Raw genomic sequence first — 18,926 nt, 5'->3', positions numbered from 1 at the left:
ATCCCTGGCCTGGGAACTTTCATATGCTGTGGGCACAGCCAAAACAAAAACAAACATGAAGACATTCTATATTCCTTTTTTTTACACTCGCAGCCTATGGAAGTTCCCAGACTAGGGGTCGAATTGGAGCTATAATTGTCAGCCTACACCACAGACACAGCAACACAATGGATCCAAGCCACATCTCCCACCTACATCACAGCTCATGGCAATGCTGGATCCCCGACCTACTGAGCGATGCCAGGGATCAAATCCGCATTCTCATGGATACCAGTTGGATTCATTTCCATTGTGCCACAACAGGAACTCCAAGACATTCTATATTTTCATCCCTTCTTTAACTTTCCTTAAAACGAATAGGAGCCGTATCTGAAAGCTTACTGTTAATCCTGAATAATCACATTTAGCTACATCTAAGTTCGAATTTTCTTGGAAGAATTTTTACATGCATAGATAAGTGGGGAAGAAAAACAGCTAGATGTTTAGAGCAATGGTCTTTTAGTATTATAGCCTGTGCTGATAACAGAGGTAGAACAGCAGGGCTCATAAAGACACGAGCTTTGGAGAAACGCACCTGAGTCTGAATCCCACCTCTGCCACTTGTACTAGTTTTGTGACATTAGGCAAGTTATTTTAGTTTTTTAACTGGCCCCTAGTTTCCTCACTATAAAACAAGTCTTTCAGAAACCACTAAAAAAATTCAAAGAGTAGTACAGCAATATGCAAAGAATAAACACTAACAGTAATGGCTATAGTTGTTATAGATATCAATTCTTTTAAAAAATGATGCCTAAGTATGATATTATGTTTAAGAGCATGAGCTCCAGGGTCTGACTTTGAAGGTTTGAAATGTATCTTGGTTTCTTTCTAAATGTATAGTCTGTGATATATTATTTAATCTTACTATGTTACATTTTTTTTCAACAGTAATGAACCCCATCAGTATCAAAGAGGATGAGGGTTCAATCCCTGGCCTCACTCAGTAGGTTAAAGATCTAGCGTTTGCAGTGAGCTGTGGTGTAGGTCACATGCAGGCGCAGCTCAGATCCCTTGCTGCTGTGGCTGTGGCTGGCAGCTGTAGCTCAGATCTGAAGCCTAGCCAGGGAACTTCTACGTGCCGTGGGTATGGCCCTAAAAAGCAAAATAAACAAATAAATAAAAATAATGACGTATAATTTACATATAACATTAGTTTCACATTTAAACATTTTTATTTTTTTATATATTTTTCTTTGTCTTTTGTCTTTTTTTAGGGCTGCACCAGTGGCACGTGGAGGGTCCCAGACTAGGGGTTGAATCAGAGCTGTAGCTGCCAGCCCATAGCACAGACACCACAACGCTGGATCTGAACCAGGTCTGCGACCTACACTACAGTTCGGGACAATGCCGGATCCTTAACCCACTGAGGGAGGCCAGGGATCACACCCACGTCCTCATGGATGCTTGTCAGGTTCATTAACCTCTGAGCCACAACAGGAACTCCTAAATGTTTTTAAACACGTAACTTCATACTATTTATTTATTTATTTATTTTGTCTTTTTGCTATTTCTTGGGCCGCTCCCACAGCATATGGAGGGTCCCAGGCTAGGGGTCGAATCGGAGCTGTAGCCACCGGCCTATGCCAGAGCTACAGCAACGCGGGATCCGAGCTGCGTCTGCAACCTACACCACAGCTCACGGCAACGCCAGATCCTTAACCCACTGAGCAAGGGCAGGGACCGAACCCGCAACCTCATGGTTCCTAGTTGGATTTGTTAACCACTGCGCCACGACGGGAACTCCCATACTATTTATTTTAACAAAGACAGATTTATTCTTCATGATAGCATAACTCATCCTGAAGGCCACTGTATACACACTGTAGAAATAAATGCACATATTTAAAGATTTCAAAATATGCATACAATGTCATTACTTTAAAATAAACCTGACATTCCAAACTTAATTACAAATCAAAGAAACAAATGATCTATCTACTCATAATCTAAAATTAGATCAATGTTAACATGAGAATAAGCTGTATAACTAATATTCTTTCCCTTAAGCAATTCCTATAACTTTAGCTTGCAGAATTTAATATTCACTTTGACAGGATTTAATAAAACAGTCAATAAAAAACTTTTTTTTAAAGAGTATGCTTTTTATTGTTATAGGCCAGGCATTTCCGTCCTTCAGGGATGGGATATGTGATACATGGGAGTCCTCTTATGCTTAAACGTAGGACTTGAACATAGCTCCACATTCACTGGATTCTGAATTCCCTTATTAGTGAGCTGAGATAAAAAGAAGGAAGAGAAAACACACAAGGTCTTAATGTACAAGGTAGAAAATAAAGCTTAAAGCTAGATCTCCAATTTCTCCATTTTTCCAAAGGACATGTAGAATTAAACAACCATTAAATTGTATTAAGGTTAAGGTCCAATCCCTATAGGTTCCCTAATTTATGCTTTAAGGTTAGGGAAGATATCTAGGAGATCTGAGCCAAAGAAGAAACAAAACCCAGCAGTTTGTCAAATGCAGCCATTTCACAATCACCTGGAACACTAGGTACGTTTTTGAAAATACACACAGTCAGGAAGAATGCTCCGCTTTCTAATTTGGTTCAGCACAGCAGTACTCATCTCTATAAGCCCTACTTGGCAAGGGGATTGTTACAGGAACGAGGCAGGAACATTCATGATGAAAAAGACAGGGGAAAGGACATGAGATTCTTTCCTGTGACATCTCCGTGAACTATTACAGAAATGTTTCTGAAACAACCAGATATGATTTCAAGATAAATGAATGACCGAGAACAAACTAAACATTTAATAGAAATTCCAGACAAATATGACTTAAGTCTATTTGTAGACTTCAGTAGAGGCTGGTATGTTCACATCTGAATGAGAGACTAAATTACAAATGATGGATAGCCGCCTTAGCAGATTAGAAAAATAAAGCCTAAAAAAAAAAAAAATACACTTGTAAATAAGAAAGGAATGACCAGGCAGTACAGTATGAAAGATAAGAAGAAAAACAATAGAGCAAAGAAAAACTCATGGCTGAGGAAAATGACAAGCAACAATGTCTATTCTTAGAAAAGCAATAAAACGCCTCCTGAATATAACAGGATCTGCCCTTGGGTGGGAGTTACCATATATTAAAGACTAAGATAATTTGAGACAATAAAATCAGTATGACCTAAGGTTTTAAACTTAAAATAAACATCGAAACAGATGTTCCTTCTGATCATCTAAGTAAGAAACAAGGATCCAAGTCTAACACAGTCCTGTTAGGAAGGTAAGAAAAACCCCAAATCAAATGCACATGAGGATCTAAGGCAAAACTAGAAAAAGTTTTGTTTGCTTTCACAGTGGGTCATTATGATAAAGACAACATGAGACATTTGATTCAACAGAAGGGCTGAATCTGGTTTACAATGAATACAGATCATACTTAGAGAAATACAAATGGAACCCCACTGGCAGAAGATATACAGTTTTAGTGACTTTTTTTTTTTTCAGTTTTAGTGATTTTAATGCAACAAGAATATATTCATTCCCTACAATGAGCCCGAGGCTGACAGAAATCAGGGACAAAAAGATGAGTAAGGCTAAAAGCCTTTTAGGCTACAATGTAAATATTCTGAAAGGTTCCTGCGCAGCCTTAGTATGGGTGGAACAATGTGCTAAAATGAAGAAAAAGCTCAAGATAATGGGCAAAACACATTTACATAGAATGGAACATTACCATGTAGCAGGAGTAAAAGAAAATGGAAAACTGCATTTGCGTAGATATGAAAAAAAAAATACTCCTATTATATCTTGTCCAATATTGGCAGAAAGACCATAGTTTCTGCTTCCAGTCTGGATGACGTCAATTAGCTCTGGTGAATTCCATGAAAAGAAGGAACTGTCAAGCTGGCAGCTTCCATTACTATTTAATAATCATGCCAGAATCTTTCAAAGGAACATACAAGATGTTCTAAGTGTATGTGTGGAGAAGAATTACAATAATTCATTTACATTTAAAGGTATTAGAATTTGCTATTATGTAGGCTAGAAAAATGTGTAACTAAAAGAATAATTTATTAAATTTAGGGACATTAAATTTAGAGCAAAGAATGATGAATTTTGACAAAAAGTCAATATAGAATCCATTTCAACAGATCTAACTAATATAAGAGTCAAAATACTTTATTTCAAGAGACCAGGTGTATGGCCAATTGTACAGAGAAAAATCTTTGTTTGTTAAGACCATTTGGGGCTCTTAATTCAGCCTGCAGAAAGCTGGTTATCAAAGCCAACATACTCAAAAGGAGCAAACTGCATGAGGGAGGCTCCAGGTTCTCCGTCCACTGAGCTAAGTGAAAGCAGGAACTTGAGAAAAGCCTAGGGAGTGACATTCAAAGGAGCCACATCAGGGGGACATGGCTCTGGGCACTTCTCAGTTCAAACCACTCAGCTGTCAGCCTTTTGCCAGCCCTCTGCTCTCTCTAATCAATCAGCCTCTCTCTCCTCAGCCTTCCTTCCCCCCATATCTTTTCATCCCAATTTTTTAGCGTATACATCGCTGAATGATCAGTTGCCTCAAACTTAGAATTTTCACAACTTGAGGTCAGTAGACTAAATAGGTTAAAATTAGTTGGAAGAAGGACATTAAGAATCAGTTTATTGGAGTTCCCATCATGGCTCAGAAGAAATGAATCTGACTAGCGTCCATGAGGATGCAGGTTTGATTCCTGGCCTTGCTCAGTGGGTTAAGGGTCTGGCGTTGCTGTGAGCTGTGATGTAGGCAGACGATGAAGCTCGGATCTGGCATTGCTGTGGCTGTGGCGCAGGCCACAGGCTGCAGCTCCAATTCAACCCCTAGCCTGGGAACCTCCATATGCCACGGGTACGGTCCTAAAAAGACCAAAAAGAAAAAAAAAGAAGAAGAACCAGTTTATTAAATGCTGAAGGACTGGAAATCTGTTCCATAGTGGGAACAGTTCCTAGATAGGGCAAGTCTGAGGGTTAGAGATCCTTTAAAATTGGGATGAATGCTGAAGTTTTTCAGAAGGTGTCAAAGAAATGTTAATGCTAACACTGAAGTTTAAGCATTTGTCAGAAACTAATCATCTGACTACTGAGAAAGTAGACCAACTCTTTAAAAAAAGGTATATAAAATGAGGGCATGCTTAGAAGAACTAGCTACTTTATCTGCTAGTACTTCTATAGCCCTCAGCACTGTAACAGCATACCAGGTACAGCTTTGGGGGACAGACAAGGGACAACAGGTTAAATAAGAATCAATCTTATTACTGACTAAAGAATCCAAAGAATCACCAATCTTAGCTTTTTGTTAAATAACTAGTGATTAACATACTATGAATCCTTATGGATGAGTTATGATACTTTTTAAAAAAGTAGGACCAGAAACTGCTTTCTATACAATAAGCAATCTCACATTTCCTTTCAGTCTGAATAGAAATTTTTTTTAATTTAATCAATTAATTTATTTTCCTTTCTGGGGCAAAGATATGTATGACCAGGTCACGTGACCCAGTCATTCATATGTATATATACACACACACATTCTTTTTCTCACGTTATCCTCCTTCATGCTCCATCATAAAGGAGCAGGACTAGATATAGTTCTCTGTGCTATACAGCAGGATCCCATTGCTAATCCACTCCAAATGCAAAAGCTTGCATCTACTAACCCCAAACTCCCAGTCCATCCCACTCCCTCCTCCTTCCCCTCAGCAACTACAAGTCTGTTCGCGTTTCCTTTCTATAGAAAGGTTCATTTGTGCCGTATATTAGATTCTGGATATAAGTGATGTCATATGGTATTTGTCTTTCTCCTTCTGGCTTACTTCACTTAGTATGAGAGTCTCTAGTTCCATCCTTGTTGCTGCAAATGGCATTATTTAGTTCTTTTTTATGGCTGAGTAGTATTCCATTTTGTATATATACCACATCTTCTTAATCCACTCATCTGTTGATGGACATTTAGGTTATTTCCACGTCTTAGCAATTGAGAATAGTGCTGCAATGAACACAGGAATGCATGTATCTTTTTCAGTGCAAATTTTGTTTGGATATATGCCCAGGAATGGGATTGCTGGATCATATGGTAGTTGTATACATAGTTTTCTGAGGTACCGCCATACTGTTTTCCATAGTGGTTGTACCAATTTACATTCCCACCAATAGTGCAGGAGGGTTCCCTTTTCTCCACACCCTCTCTAGCATTTGTTATTTGTTGAGTTGTTAATGATGGCCATTCTCACTGGTTTGAGATGGTACCTCACAGTAGTTCTGAGTTGCATTTCTCAAATAATTAGTGATGGTGAACATATTTTCATGTGCCTGTTGGCCATATACATTATCTTCTTTGGTGAAATGTCTATTCAGGTCTTCTGCCCATTTTTCAGTTGGGTTGTTGTTTTTTTGCTGTTGTTGAGTTGTGTAAGTTGTTTCCAAATTTCTTAATAAACACAACCCATTCATATAATTCCTGATGATATGTATGTCCCACTTAAATTGCAACATGGAATTCTTTCCAGAGAAGAAAACGTTAGTTTGAAATAATATTCCAAGGAATATTTCTGGTCATCCTAAAATAAAGTCAACAATAAACTTCTTACATGAAAAAATCCCCTTCTCAAACTCAAACTATGTAAATATGCAATATGATATATATATATACACACACACACATATATATAGTGTTGTAAAAGATAGGTAACAAGAACACAAAGGTAAAAGAATATTTCAGAAAATCTCCCTAGTGAGAGATGATACCTGGAAAATTTTTTAAATTTCCTGTCCCACAGAACCAAGATAATAACATCTGATAAATTCACAAAAAAGTTAGCAGAAATAGTCCACTTAAATCAGAGACCAAAACCCAAACAAACAACAACAAAATCCTAGTTAAGAATGAAAGCTTCTGTATGATACACCCATTATTTCTACTTAAAATTATAGTAGAATTTATTGATTATTATTGATTGCAACAAGCTGCCAGACTAACCTTGACTACAGATTTATAGCAGGTCTTTGGGAAACACTTCTTGGCAAAGAGGATTCATGATCATCAGAAACCCTCCCAACTTCCATGACCACAAATATGGGTTAGTTTCAAAACACCCTCCCAAAGTTTACACTCTATCAGTTCTTTATAAACAACCACAGTCCTGGTCTAATACCAGTTAATTAACAAATATGTACTGGACTATAAACCCATGATTTTTAATAAAAACATATTTAATTACCATACTTAAAAAATTTTTGTTCAGAGATCATTTCAAAAAATAAATATAAAAGTCAAAAAGTCGCAAAACTAAATAGTACAGGAGTTCCTGCTGTGGTGCAACATCATGGGAGCACTGGGACACAGGTTGGATCCCCGGCCTGGCACAGTGAGTTAAGGATCCAGCTTTGCCACAACTGCACCTTAGGTTGTGATTGAGGCTCGGAATGCTGTTCGGATCTGGTCCCTGGCCTAGGAACTCCATATGCTGCAGGATGACCCTCCCCCCAAGAAAAACCCTCAACCCTCCCCCTCCCAAATCTAAATAGTATAAGGAATATCCTCTATTACATACCTTTAATCTGACTTGTCATTGTTACCATTTTATTCTACCTGTGTATATACCACTTGTTCTCTCCCTCTGTGTGTACCTGATTCTATTTCTGAACATCTGAAGGTAGATTATAAACATTCTGGTCTTTTATCCTTACATACTTCAATGAATAACACCGTAATTTAATACACTGTCCTATAAAAAACAAGACCAACATGAATGCCTTTGTACACACATTAACATTTGCATATGATTTTCCCTTTGCAGCCTTTTCTAGCAGAGATCAGAGAAAAAATGTTTAAAACTCTTGATGCATAGTGCTGAACTGCCCTCTAGAGAGTTCAGAGTAATGTAAACTTCTATCACCAGCACCCTAGCTGATGGTTTGCTTAACTTTCTAAATTTGATAGGAATTTGTTTGTTTAGCAGTGAGGTTGAACACTGTTTCTGCATTTAATGTACTTCCATCTTCAGCTGATTTTCTTTTGCCTCTTAATACCCTTTTAGAAAGACCCAAAATCAGAATTTGTTGCATGATAACACCTATGGTAAGTAAATCCTATCGTGAAGATGCATTTATAGGCCTTATAGGAATATAGATTTATGACAGAAGACAATTCAAACCATGAAAGCTCAGGGCAGAAAAAACTGCTATCTACATAATAAAAATTATTACTGCGGTTCTACTTATTAACTTTGGGGCTTGTAATTATTTCCTAGCTGGCTAAATAGCTAGATAAGAATGTACCTTGTATGCGGTAAACTCAAACACTGTTTATAATAAACCATATATATATACTTTTAAAAAAACCCAATATTGCGAAGTAGATGTCTAATTTCTAGGTTTAGTAAAGACAACTATGTTCACCATGGAGAAAATCATAATCCAGGAATAAGTTAAAACTATTTCAGCACTTAAACATCAGCAGCACCTCCAAGATATACTCACAGAAGAAATACAAAATTAGAGACAAATACTAGCTATACTAAGAGTGTACTATATGTTTTTAACCTGTTGATATGCATTTCCCCTCTATTTTAAGCTTTCCTTTCTCTTTTGTAGGACCTTACCCTGGGTCCTAAGAGAATGGCTAAGAGAACCCAAGAATAACCCCAGACAGTGGTGACAGAGGTCTGAATCAAGCAGGATAGGAGATGAGGTCAGAAGAGAGGAGAATTACAGCTATTCTGGGTTCCTAAATACATGAGATTTAATGCAGACCGGATATAAGCAATGGATAAACAGAAAGAGACAAGAATTTCACAACAGGGAATTTTTTTTTTCTCTCTTTTTAGGGCCATACCCACAGCATATACAAGTTCCTGGGCTAGGGGTCGAATCGAAGCTACCGCTGCTGGCCTATGCCACAGCCACAGCTCCAAGCCACTCCTGCAGCCTATACGACAGCTCACAGCAATGCCAGATCCTTAACCCACTGAGAAGGCCAGGGATAGAACCCACATTCTCATGGATCCTAATCAGATCCATCCAGCGGTTTGTTAACCGCTGAGGTAGGAAGGGAGCTCCCGCAGCAGGGCAATTAATAGTGAGTTTAAGGTACAACCAAGGAGATGCTCAGAAGAGCTGCTGTACAGAGATGATTCTAGCTTCAATGAATAGAATACACTTATCCAGGCGTATTCTATACTACACCCGGAAACTATATCAACCTCAGCATGCAAGTTTCTGTGTCGTTGTGAAAAATAAATCTTACTTTTATTGTATACAATGGAGAGGGCACCTTCCTAGAGCCCAATGCTCAGTCCCTCGAAAGATTCACCCAGCCCGCAGGACAGCCCAAGCGCAGGAGCCTTCGCAAGTCCGAGGGAGACAGTCGGCCGGAAGGCGGCGGACGAGTTTCAGGTCTAGCAGGAGCGCGCACTCATGAGATCACCTTTCACAGAACCTACCAGATTTAAATTTTTTCTTTTCAGAATTCTCTGCTGTGTGATAAACAGAACCTACTACACCAGTAGGAAAGAATGACTCATTTTTCTCTATTAAAAAACCCCCTCAAATTATATTATCGTTTCGGCTTAGAGAGCTATTCTAGTTTTATGATAACTAGAAGTTCAGTCCCATGGGACAATTCCCAACCACATTGCAAGTAGCAGGCATCTGTCTTGATAGGGTCCTGGAGAGAATCTGTGTCCTGGAGCTAAGCTGCCCCCAATGCTAAGACAGAGAGGGAGAGCTGGCTGGAAGTGGAGAGCCCCCGTGGCATTTCGCACCTCCTGCCTGTTACCATTTTTTGTCACTAGGTTTCATTTTACCTACTCTGAGCATCTTCATCTCTTAGAAGGAATAGTCATCATCGATATCTTTGGTCGTACTTTTCTCATTTTGTCCTTTGGATTTTATATTATTTGCTCCTGGTTTCATGATTTAGAAGGTAAACATCCTATATTAATTCCTTTGGAAATTACGTCCAACAATTTGATCATTTCCAACTTCCCTCTCCCACCAAAAGCCCCATTATGTCTCATTTAAGATTTCCAACATTTTATAGCAATTATAATTTTCGGATCTTCTATTTCACTAAATTCAATAAAAGACAAGGGGTATCCTCCAAATACAACTGCACTTGTCTTTATGTCAGTATTCAGACTTAACCATTTTGACAGCCGTACTCAGAGCCAATCTTTGTATACAACAATATGTATAAATAATTTTATTTAAACTTTTTCAATGAGTAATACATTCATATGAATCAAAATTCAAGAGTCTACAACAAAAAGTTTCTTTTTCATGTTCTCAAGCCAGCCAGTTCCCCTCCTGGAGGCAACTAATGTTACCAATGTCTAATGTATATTCTAACAAAAAAAACTATATATTGAATCGTCCTTGCTTCCTTCCCTACACAAACCCACTAAGCCTGGAGTATTACTCTTTCATGCTGTTGGGATTCTTTTTGCTAACATTTTTCCAAGATTTTTTTTTTTAATTTTTTAATTTTCCTACTGTACAGCAAGGGGGTCAGGTTATCCTTACATGTATACATTACAATTACATTTTTTTCCACCACTCTTTGTTCTGTTGCAACATGAGTATCTAGACAAAGTTCTCAATGCTATTCAGCAGGATCTCCTTGTATATCTATTCTAAGTTGTGTCTGATAAGCCCAAGCTCCCGATCCCTCCCACTCCCTCCCCCTCCCATCAGGCAGCCACAAGTCTCTTCTCCAAGTCCATGATTTTCTTTTCTGAGGAGATGTTCATTTGTGCTGGATATTAGATTCCAGTTATAAGTGATATCATATGGTGTTTGTCTTTGTCTTTCTGGCTCATTTCACTCAGTATGAGAGTCTCTAGCTCCATCCATGTTGCTGCAAATGGCATTATGTCATTCTTTTTTATGGCTGAGTAGTATTCCATTGTGTATATATACCACCTCTTCCGAATCCAATCATCTGTCGATGGACATTTGGGTTGTTTCCATGTCTTGGCTATTGTGAATAGTGCTGCAATGAACATGCGGGTGCACGTGTCTCTTTTAAGTAGAGTTTTGTCCAGATAGATGCCCAAGAGTGGGATTGTGGGGTCATATGGAAGGTCTATGTATAGATTTCTAAGGTATCTCCAAACTGTTCTCCATAGCAGCTGTACCAGTTTACATTCCCACCAACAGTGCAGGAGGGTTCCCTTTTCTCCACAACTCCTCCAGCACTTGTTATTTGTGGATTTTTTAATGATGGCCATTCTGATGGGTGTGAGGTGGTATCTCATGGTAGTTTTGATTTGCATTTCTCTTATAATCAGCGATGTTGAGCATTTTTTCATGTGTTTGCTGGTCATCTGTATATCTTCCTTGGAGAAATGTCTATTCAGGTCTTTTGCCCATTTTTCCATTGGGTGGTTGGCTTTTTTGCTGTTGGGTTGTATAAGTTGTTTATATATTCTAGAGATTAAGCCCTTGTCCGTTGCATCATTTGAAACTATTTTCTCCCATTCTGTAAGTTGTCTTTTTGTTTTCTTTTGGGTTTCCTTTGCTGTGCAAAAGCTTTTGAGTTTGATGAGGTCCCATGGGTTTATTTTTGCTCTAATTTCTATTGCTTTGGGAGACTGACCTGAGAAAATATTCATGAGGTTGATGTCAGAGAGTGTTTTGCCTATGTTTTCTTCTAGGAGTTTGATGGTGTCTTGTCGTATATCTAAGTCTTTCAACCATTTTGAGTTTATTTTTGTGCATGGAGTGAGGGTGTGTTCTAATTTCATTGCTTTGCATGCAGCTGTCCAGGTTTCCCAGCAATGCTTGCTGAATAGACTTTCTTTTTCCCATTTGATGTTCTTGCCTCCCTTGTCAAAGATTAATTGACCATAGGTGTCAGGGTTTATTTCTGGGTTCTCTATTCTGTTCCATTGGTCTGTCTGTTTTGATACCAGTACCACACTGTTTTGATGACTGTGGCTTTGTAGTATTTCTTGAAGTCTGGGAGAGTTATGCCTCCTGCTTGGTTTTTGTTTCTCAGGATTGCTTTGGTGATTCTGGGTCTTTTGTTGTTCCATATAAATGTTTGGATTGTTTGTTCTAGTTCTGTGAAAAATGTCATGGGTAATTTGATAGGGATTGCATTGAATCTGTAGATTGCTTTGGGTAGTATTGCCATTTTTACAATATTGATTTTCCCAATCTAGGAACATGGAATATCCAAGATTTTTTTTAATAGACATTTATACTTATAGCATTATACTTGCCTCTTGGAAGTTCTGTTTGCTCTATAAAAATAACTCTGAATGATTCCTGTTTTTGTAATCTCAAAGAATTTAAAGAGCTGTGAAACTAATTATCAGTCTTTTAAATATCCTGAATAATTTGCCTGTAAAATCTGGACCTCATTCTTTTAAAGAGAGAACTCTCGGCAAACTTTCTCCAACATGTTGATCTCAGAACTCCTTTACATTCTTAAAATTATTAACTGCCCCAAAGAGCTTTATTTATGTGAGTTATAGCTACTGATATTTTCCATGATAGAAATATAGCTACTGATATTTTCCATGATAGAAATTAAAACAGAAATTTTAAATATTTACCTATCATTTCACTTAAAAATAACATTATAGGACTTCCGGCTTGGGATTTGCATATAAGGGGTGCAGAAGTTGCCATTCTGTCCTAACAACATGTAAAAAGCTAAACAGGCTGAAAAATAAACATCTCTTCCAGGAGCCGTTGGAGAGGTGAGGACATAGGGCAAACCACTGCCCCAAGACTAGAGAAAGGGATGGGCAAACAGAGGCAACTTCCTGGAGCAGAGACCAGTGCCAGCGTAGAGAAACCGGAACTATAACTGATGAATTTCTGGAGGGTCAGCATAGATAACTCTGAGAGTTAAAAGCACCAGGGAAATCCAGTCATGGGGTGAGGGGCAAGAATTTTATGACATCTACCTCCAGGAGCATGACCAGGTTGATCCCACAGTAAATGTCTGCCAAACTCACACAGGTAGAAACAGACAAGCTGAAAAGGTCTGTATCTATTCAAGAAGTTGAATCAATAATTAGTAACCATCCAAAGCAGAAAACAGCAGGCCTAGGTGGGCTCACAGGCGAACTACTTAAGGAAGAAATTATACTAATTTTCTATAATCTCTTTCAAAGGACAGAAGCAGAGAGAATACTTCCTAACTCACTCTAATCAGACATAAAAATACCAACCAACCAACCAACCAACCAAAAAACTACAGGCCAATTATCTCTCATGCACATAAATTCTCAACAAAATCTAACAAACCGAAATCCAAAAAAGTATAAAAAGCATTATACACTATGACTGAGTGGGATTTATCCTAGGTATGTGAGGCTGGTTCAGCATTCAAAAATGAATTAATGGAATCCTATCAACAGACTGAAAAAGAAAAAAAATCATATCATCATATCAACAGATGTAGGAAAAGCATTCAACAAAATTCCAACACCTTTCATGATAAAAACTCTCAGTAAACTAGGAATATAGACAAGAAACTTCCTCAACTTGATAAAGAATACCTACAAAAACCCTACAGCTGGGAGTTCCTATTGTGGGGCAGCAGAAATCAATCTGACTAGTATTCACGAGGATGCAGATTCAATCCCTAGCCTTGCTCAGTGGGTCAGCGATCTGGTGTTGCTGTGAGTTGTAGTGTAGGTCGCAGATGTGGCTCAGATCCTGTTTCTGTGGCTGTGGTGCAGGCCGGCAGCTGTAGCTCCAATTGGACCCCTAGTCTGGGATCTTCCATATGCCACAGGTGCGGCCCTAAAAAAGCAAAAAAATACAAATAAAGCAAAAAACCCTACAGCTAACATACTTAGTAGCGAGAAACTTAAAACTTTCCCACTAAGATTAAGTACAAGGCAGGAATGTCTCCTCTCACCCCTCCTTTTCAACACCATACTGGATGTCCTAGCTAATGCAGTATAACAAGAAATGAAATAAAGCATACAGGTTGGGAAGGAAGACATAAAACTTGAACAACTGACAGACCTCATCAAAATTAAAAATTTCTGGGAGTTCCCGTCGTGGTGCAGTGGTTAACGAATCCGACTAGGAACCATGAGGTTGCGGGTTTGGTCCCTGCCCTTGCTCAGTGGGTTAACGATCCGGCGTTGCCGTGAGCTGTGGTGAAGGTTGCAGACACGGCTCGGATCCTGCGTTGCTGTGGCTCTGGCGTAGGCCAGTGGCTACAGCTCCGATTCGACCCCTAGCCTGGGAACCTCCATATGCCGCGGGAGTGGCCCAAAGAAATAGCAAAAAAAAAAAAAATTAAAAATTTCTGCTCTGTAAAAGACAATGTCAAGAGAATGAGAAGACAAGCCATAGAATACTAGAAAATGTTTGAAATAGACAAATCTGATGAAGAAATGTAAATCCAAGATATACAAAGAACTCTTCAAATTTCTCAAGAAAACAAACAATTAAATTAAAAAAGGAGCCAAGAATCCTAATGGATATCCTCCTAAAGAAGACAGACAGCTAGCTAGCTAGCAAATAAATATTTGAAAAGGTGTTCCACAGGGGCTGCAAATTAAAACAGTGAGAATCACTATGCACCTGTAAGAATGGCTAAAATCCAAAACACTGACAACACCCAATGTCAATTGGGTGGATGTGGAGTAATGGGAATTCTCACTGCCAGTAAGAACGCAAAATGACACAGCCACTTTGGAAGACAGTTTGGCAGTTTCTTACAAAACGATATACAATTTTACCATATGATCCAGTAATCGCACTCCTTGACATTTACCCAAAGGAGCTGAAACTTAAGTCCACACGAAAACCCGCACATGGATATTTGTAGCAGCTTTATTCATAACTGCCATAACTTGGAAGCAACCAAGATGTCCTTCAGTAGGTAAACAGATAAACCATGGTACATCCAGACAATGGAATATTATTCAGTGCTAAAAATAAATGAGCTATCAAGCCATAAAAAGACATGGAGGAAACTTAATGCTTATTACTCAGTGAAAGGAGCTCATCTGAAAAGGCTGTATACTATATGGTTCTAGCAATGTGACATTCTGGAAAAGGCAAAGCTATGGAGGAAGTAAAAACACCAGGAGTTGTCAAAAATGTAACAAAGTAATTCACATTTAAATCAAAAAGAAGAAAAACTGTATCGGCTTTCATATTTTGAGGCTTTCTAATTCTACTTGCCTCTAGAGATTTAAGAGCATTATTTAGAAATAAAGTGTCACCTATTATGACCCAGTGCTTTTAAAACATTCTAAACACAACATGGTTTTTTTGTGTGTTCTTTTTCCCTTGGAAAATTATGTAACTTTATGACGATTTGAAGTCCACGGAAAGTCTGAGAGAAACATTTGGTCTGCCAACACTTACCATGAAAAATACGAAAATCAATATACGGATGAGAACCTCTTCTTTCTGATTCAAATCCTGCTCGACTCCTTACGCGTACATCTCCTGGGCAGAATCAGGAACAAAACGTAAGCTTAGACGCTGCCACTGGGGAAGACGTTCCCACGTGCAACAAAGGTCTATGTGGTACTGCACTCATAAGTAACGGCCTGCTCACAACAGAAAGGGGTAAGTAGTTACAAGCCGATTTATTCCTAGAGGTTTACAAATTTTCAGTACTGAATTGTAAGGCTAAATGAGGAGGTTTCTTTAGTAACCTACCTCTACAATAATTATAATCTCTATTTTAAAGTCACCTTCTGAGAGATGACTGAAGTATGTGATAATCCAACCTCATATCTTATTACTCACAAGGAGTTAAAAAAAAAAAAAATCCTCAGCACGAAACTTTAAAAAGCCACAGTGAGAAGCAAATATTTATTAAGTGTCTACTCTGTGCCTAGCACATAATCTAGGCTATAAGGGATATAAAGAAATAGAAAACAGAGTACCTATTCTCAAGCAGCTTACAATTGTTTAAACATACAGAAAATTAAAATGTGAAAGATTTTGCCCGAAATGTTTAATCTGATCAGTCTTCTCCTTTCTTATTGACGGTGGCTATCTATCCTCAAGGTCTTTAGCTGGGTCTTTTTTTTTTTTGTCTTTTTGCCTTTTCTAGGGCTGCTCCCACGACATATGGAGGTTCCCAGGCCAGGGGCCGAATTGGAGCTTGTAGCCACCAGCCTCTGCCAGAGCCACAGCAACGAGGGATCCAAGCCGCGTCTGTGACCTACACCACAGCTCACGGCAACGCCGGATCGTTAACCCACTGAGCAAGGGCAGGGACCGAACCCGCAACCTCATGGTTCCTAGTCGGATTCGTTAACCACTGCGCCACGAGGGGAACTCCAAAGCTGGGTCTTAAGCTTTGGTGTTTAAAAGCTCAGCACTGTTTCTATGTGTATCATGTAACTTTCGGATCTACTTGCCCGCTACAGCAACATAACTACTCAGTCACTCTTTTTAAACCAGGCACTCTTTTTGTGCCTTACAGACATTATTTTATTTAATTCTCTAACCAATTCTGAGAGAGAGGAATCTTCACCCCCATTTTACAGATGCAGAAACTCTGAGTTTTAGAAATTAAGGGGCAAGCCTATGCCACAAAGCTAGTGTAAAGGTGAGTCAGGATTTAAACCTAGCTGTGTGGGCTGCAAAGACAGCACCTCTCCCTCTACACTTCCACAGCCTCCAAGCTCATAACCTTTAGGTCTTCTGTCTCAGCCCCCATGCTCTTGAGTGCTGCTTGCCCAGAAGACTCTCCTGCTAACTCCTCATGTTAAGGTGCGTGTCACCCCCCATGAGTCCATCCCACAGTGACCATCACTCTCTCATGTGGTGACTCCTTCACTCTCTAGCACATGCTTACTGAGCACTCACTACATGTCAGGAAACACAGCAGTGAGCAAAAGAGGTAAAGTCCATGTCTTCATGAAATTCATCCTTTTGTGGAGACAAACAGTAACACAAACAAATAATTTCATTCTAGGGAAGATGGTAATAAGTAACCTGGAGAAACCCAAAGCAAGGTAGGAGGGTGGGGAGGGAGGGGCAGGAGAGAAGTGATTCGTGAGTGTGGGCGGGAGGCAGGTGAGCAGGGACCCAAGGCAGCGAAGAGGGGACCCACATGGCTCTCTGGAGGAAGGGGTTTCCAGACATAAGGAAGAGCAAGTGTGAATACCTGAGATGGGAGCGTGCCTGGTGTGTTCAAGGTCAGGCAAAGAGGCCAGCATGGCTGGAGTGAGTTCAGTGATGTGAGGTCAGAGAAGTAGAAGGGCCAGATCACACTGGACCTCCCTGGGTCATTATAATAGCTTTGGCTGTTACTCTAAGAGAGAAAATTACTGGAAGATTCAGAACAGAGCAGTGAGACTGGTTTGACTTATGTCTGAAAAGGTTCACTCTGGCTGCATAGGCTAGAATCAAGTATAGACACGTAGGTGGACATTGAGAGACCAGCTAAGGAGGGGGTGCAATAGGTGTGACTTGAAGGGAGCGGGATATGGGGAGATGCTGGTCAAGGGTACAAAGTTTCAGTCCTCCAAGTTCTGAGAACTAATGTACAACAATGGAGCTACAGTTAACAACAAAAAACGAATTAACTGGTTTAGATGGAGATGGTAACCACATGGGGGTGGTGAAATTCTGGGTATACTTTGAAGATTATCAGCCAAAGGATGTGCTGATGAAGGAGACACAGAGTAAAAAGAAACAGGAGTCAAAAATGACTACTAGGTTTTCAACCTGACAACCAGAAGGATAGAGTTACATTTTTTTTTGTCTTTTTGTTGTTGTTGTTGTTATTGTTGTTGTTGCTATTTCTTGGGCCGTTCCCGGGGCATATGGAGGTTCCCAGGCTAGGGGTCGAATCGGAGCTGTAGCCACCGGCCTACGCCAGAGCCTCAGCAACGCGGGATCCGAGCCGCGTCTGCAACCGACACCACAGCTCACGGCAACGCCGGATCGTTAACCCACTGAGCAAGGCCAGGGATCGAACCCGCAACCTCATGGTTCCTACTCGGATTCGTTAACCACTGCGCCACGACGGGAACTCCCTAGAGTTACATTTTCTGAGATGGTAAAAGAATGGGAAATGAACAGACTTGGAGAACACAAAGCTTGTTTAAAGGATAGGTTAAATGTGAGGTATACATATACATCCATGTGGAGATGTTCTACAGGGTGGGAAAAAAATGAGTCTAACGCTCTGTTTTAACGAGAGCAGAATCCTGGCATGTTTGGAGAGAGAGAGAGAGAGACAGTAAAGAAGAAAAGGCTGACTATTCCCAGAGCAAGATATGTACTGGAGTAGAATGAAATGGAGGCAGGTAAGATAAAGAGGTAAATTAAAGAGGAAAAAGGGGGAAGAAGAGCAAAAACAGGACACTGGAGAACACAGAGGCTTGTATGAAAAGGAGTTAGTGAAAGAAGCAAAAAAAACCCCCAAAAAACAAAAAACAACCCCCCCCAAAAAAAACCAAACAGAAATTGGTGAAGAATAAGGATAACTCAATATCATAGAAATTGAACAAGCAATTCTGAACATGAGGAGAGCAGTCGTAGAAGAAAAGATAGTCAAAAAGGGTGCCTATTAGAATCTTAATAGTACATTTTTAATAAAGTATGAATTAAGTACAAGAGATTGAGAAGTGCATGGACGAAGAAAAAAAATCTAGCAAAAAGAGAGGGAGACAGAAAGAAAGGTGTACGTACGTACAGATATACACAAAATTCATTTTACCCTCTGGACTTGAGTACTACATTGAAAACTTAAGAATTGAGACTAGAAGAAGATAAACATTCTTCACATCAGCCAGGATTGTGTGGTCAGGTACTTCACAGCCTCATCTTTGTCCATATTACAGTGGACATCTATTTAGGATTCAGCAACTCTACAAATCACTCTTTTTCTATGAAGAACAATCAGGATGCAACTTCACATTGTGTGCTAAGGACAGCGTCTCATTTGT

At 39.4% G+C, this 18,926-nt stretch overlaps 1 protein-coding gene across 3 annotated transcripts in view; it reads right to left on the bottom strand.

Moving 5' to 3' along the window:
• The window catches only part of PDE7A (phosphodiesterase 7A), a 117,693-nt gene that overhangs the window by 31,266 nt on the left and 67,501 nt on the right, over positions 1–18,926 (bottom strand). For 2 of the 3 annotated variants that reach the window (XM_047783838.1, XM_047783839.1), the window contains exon 3: positions 15,376–15,459. The exons of the other annotated variant lie outside the window; for it this stretch is intronic. In XM_047783838.1, coding sequence (XP_047639794.1) covers positions 15,376–15,459 — 84 coding nt within the window. The remainder of the gene's footprint in view (positions 1–15,375; positions 15,460–18,926) is intronic. 3 annotated transcript variants of the gene reach the window in all.

This window comes from Phacochoerus africanus, chromosome 6 (assembly GCF_016906955.1).
Source record: "Phacochoerus africanus isolate WHEZ1 chromosome 6, ROS_Pafr_v1, whole genome shotgun sequence".
Classification (NCBI taxonomy): Eukaryota; Metazoa; Chordata; class Mammalia; order Artiodactyla; family Suidae; genus Phacochoerus; species Phacochoerus africanus.
This window is presented reverse-complemented; position numbering and strand designations above follow the sequence as displayed.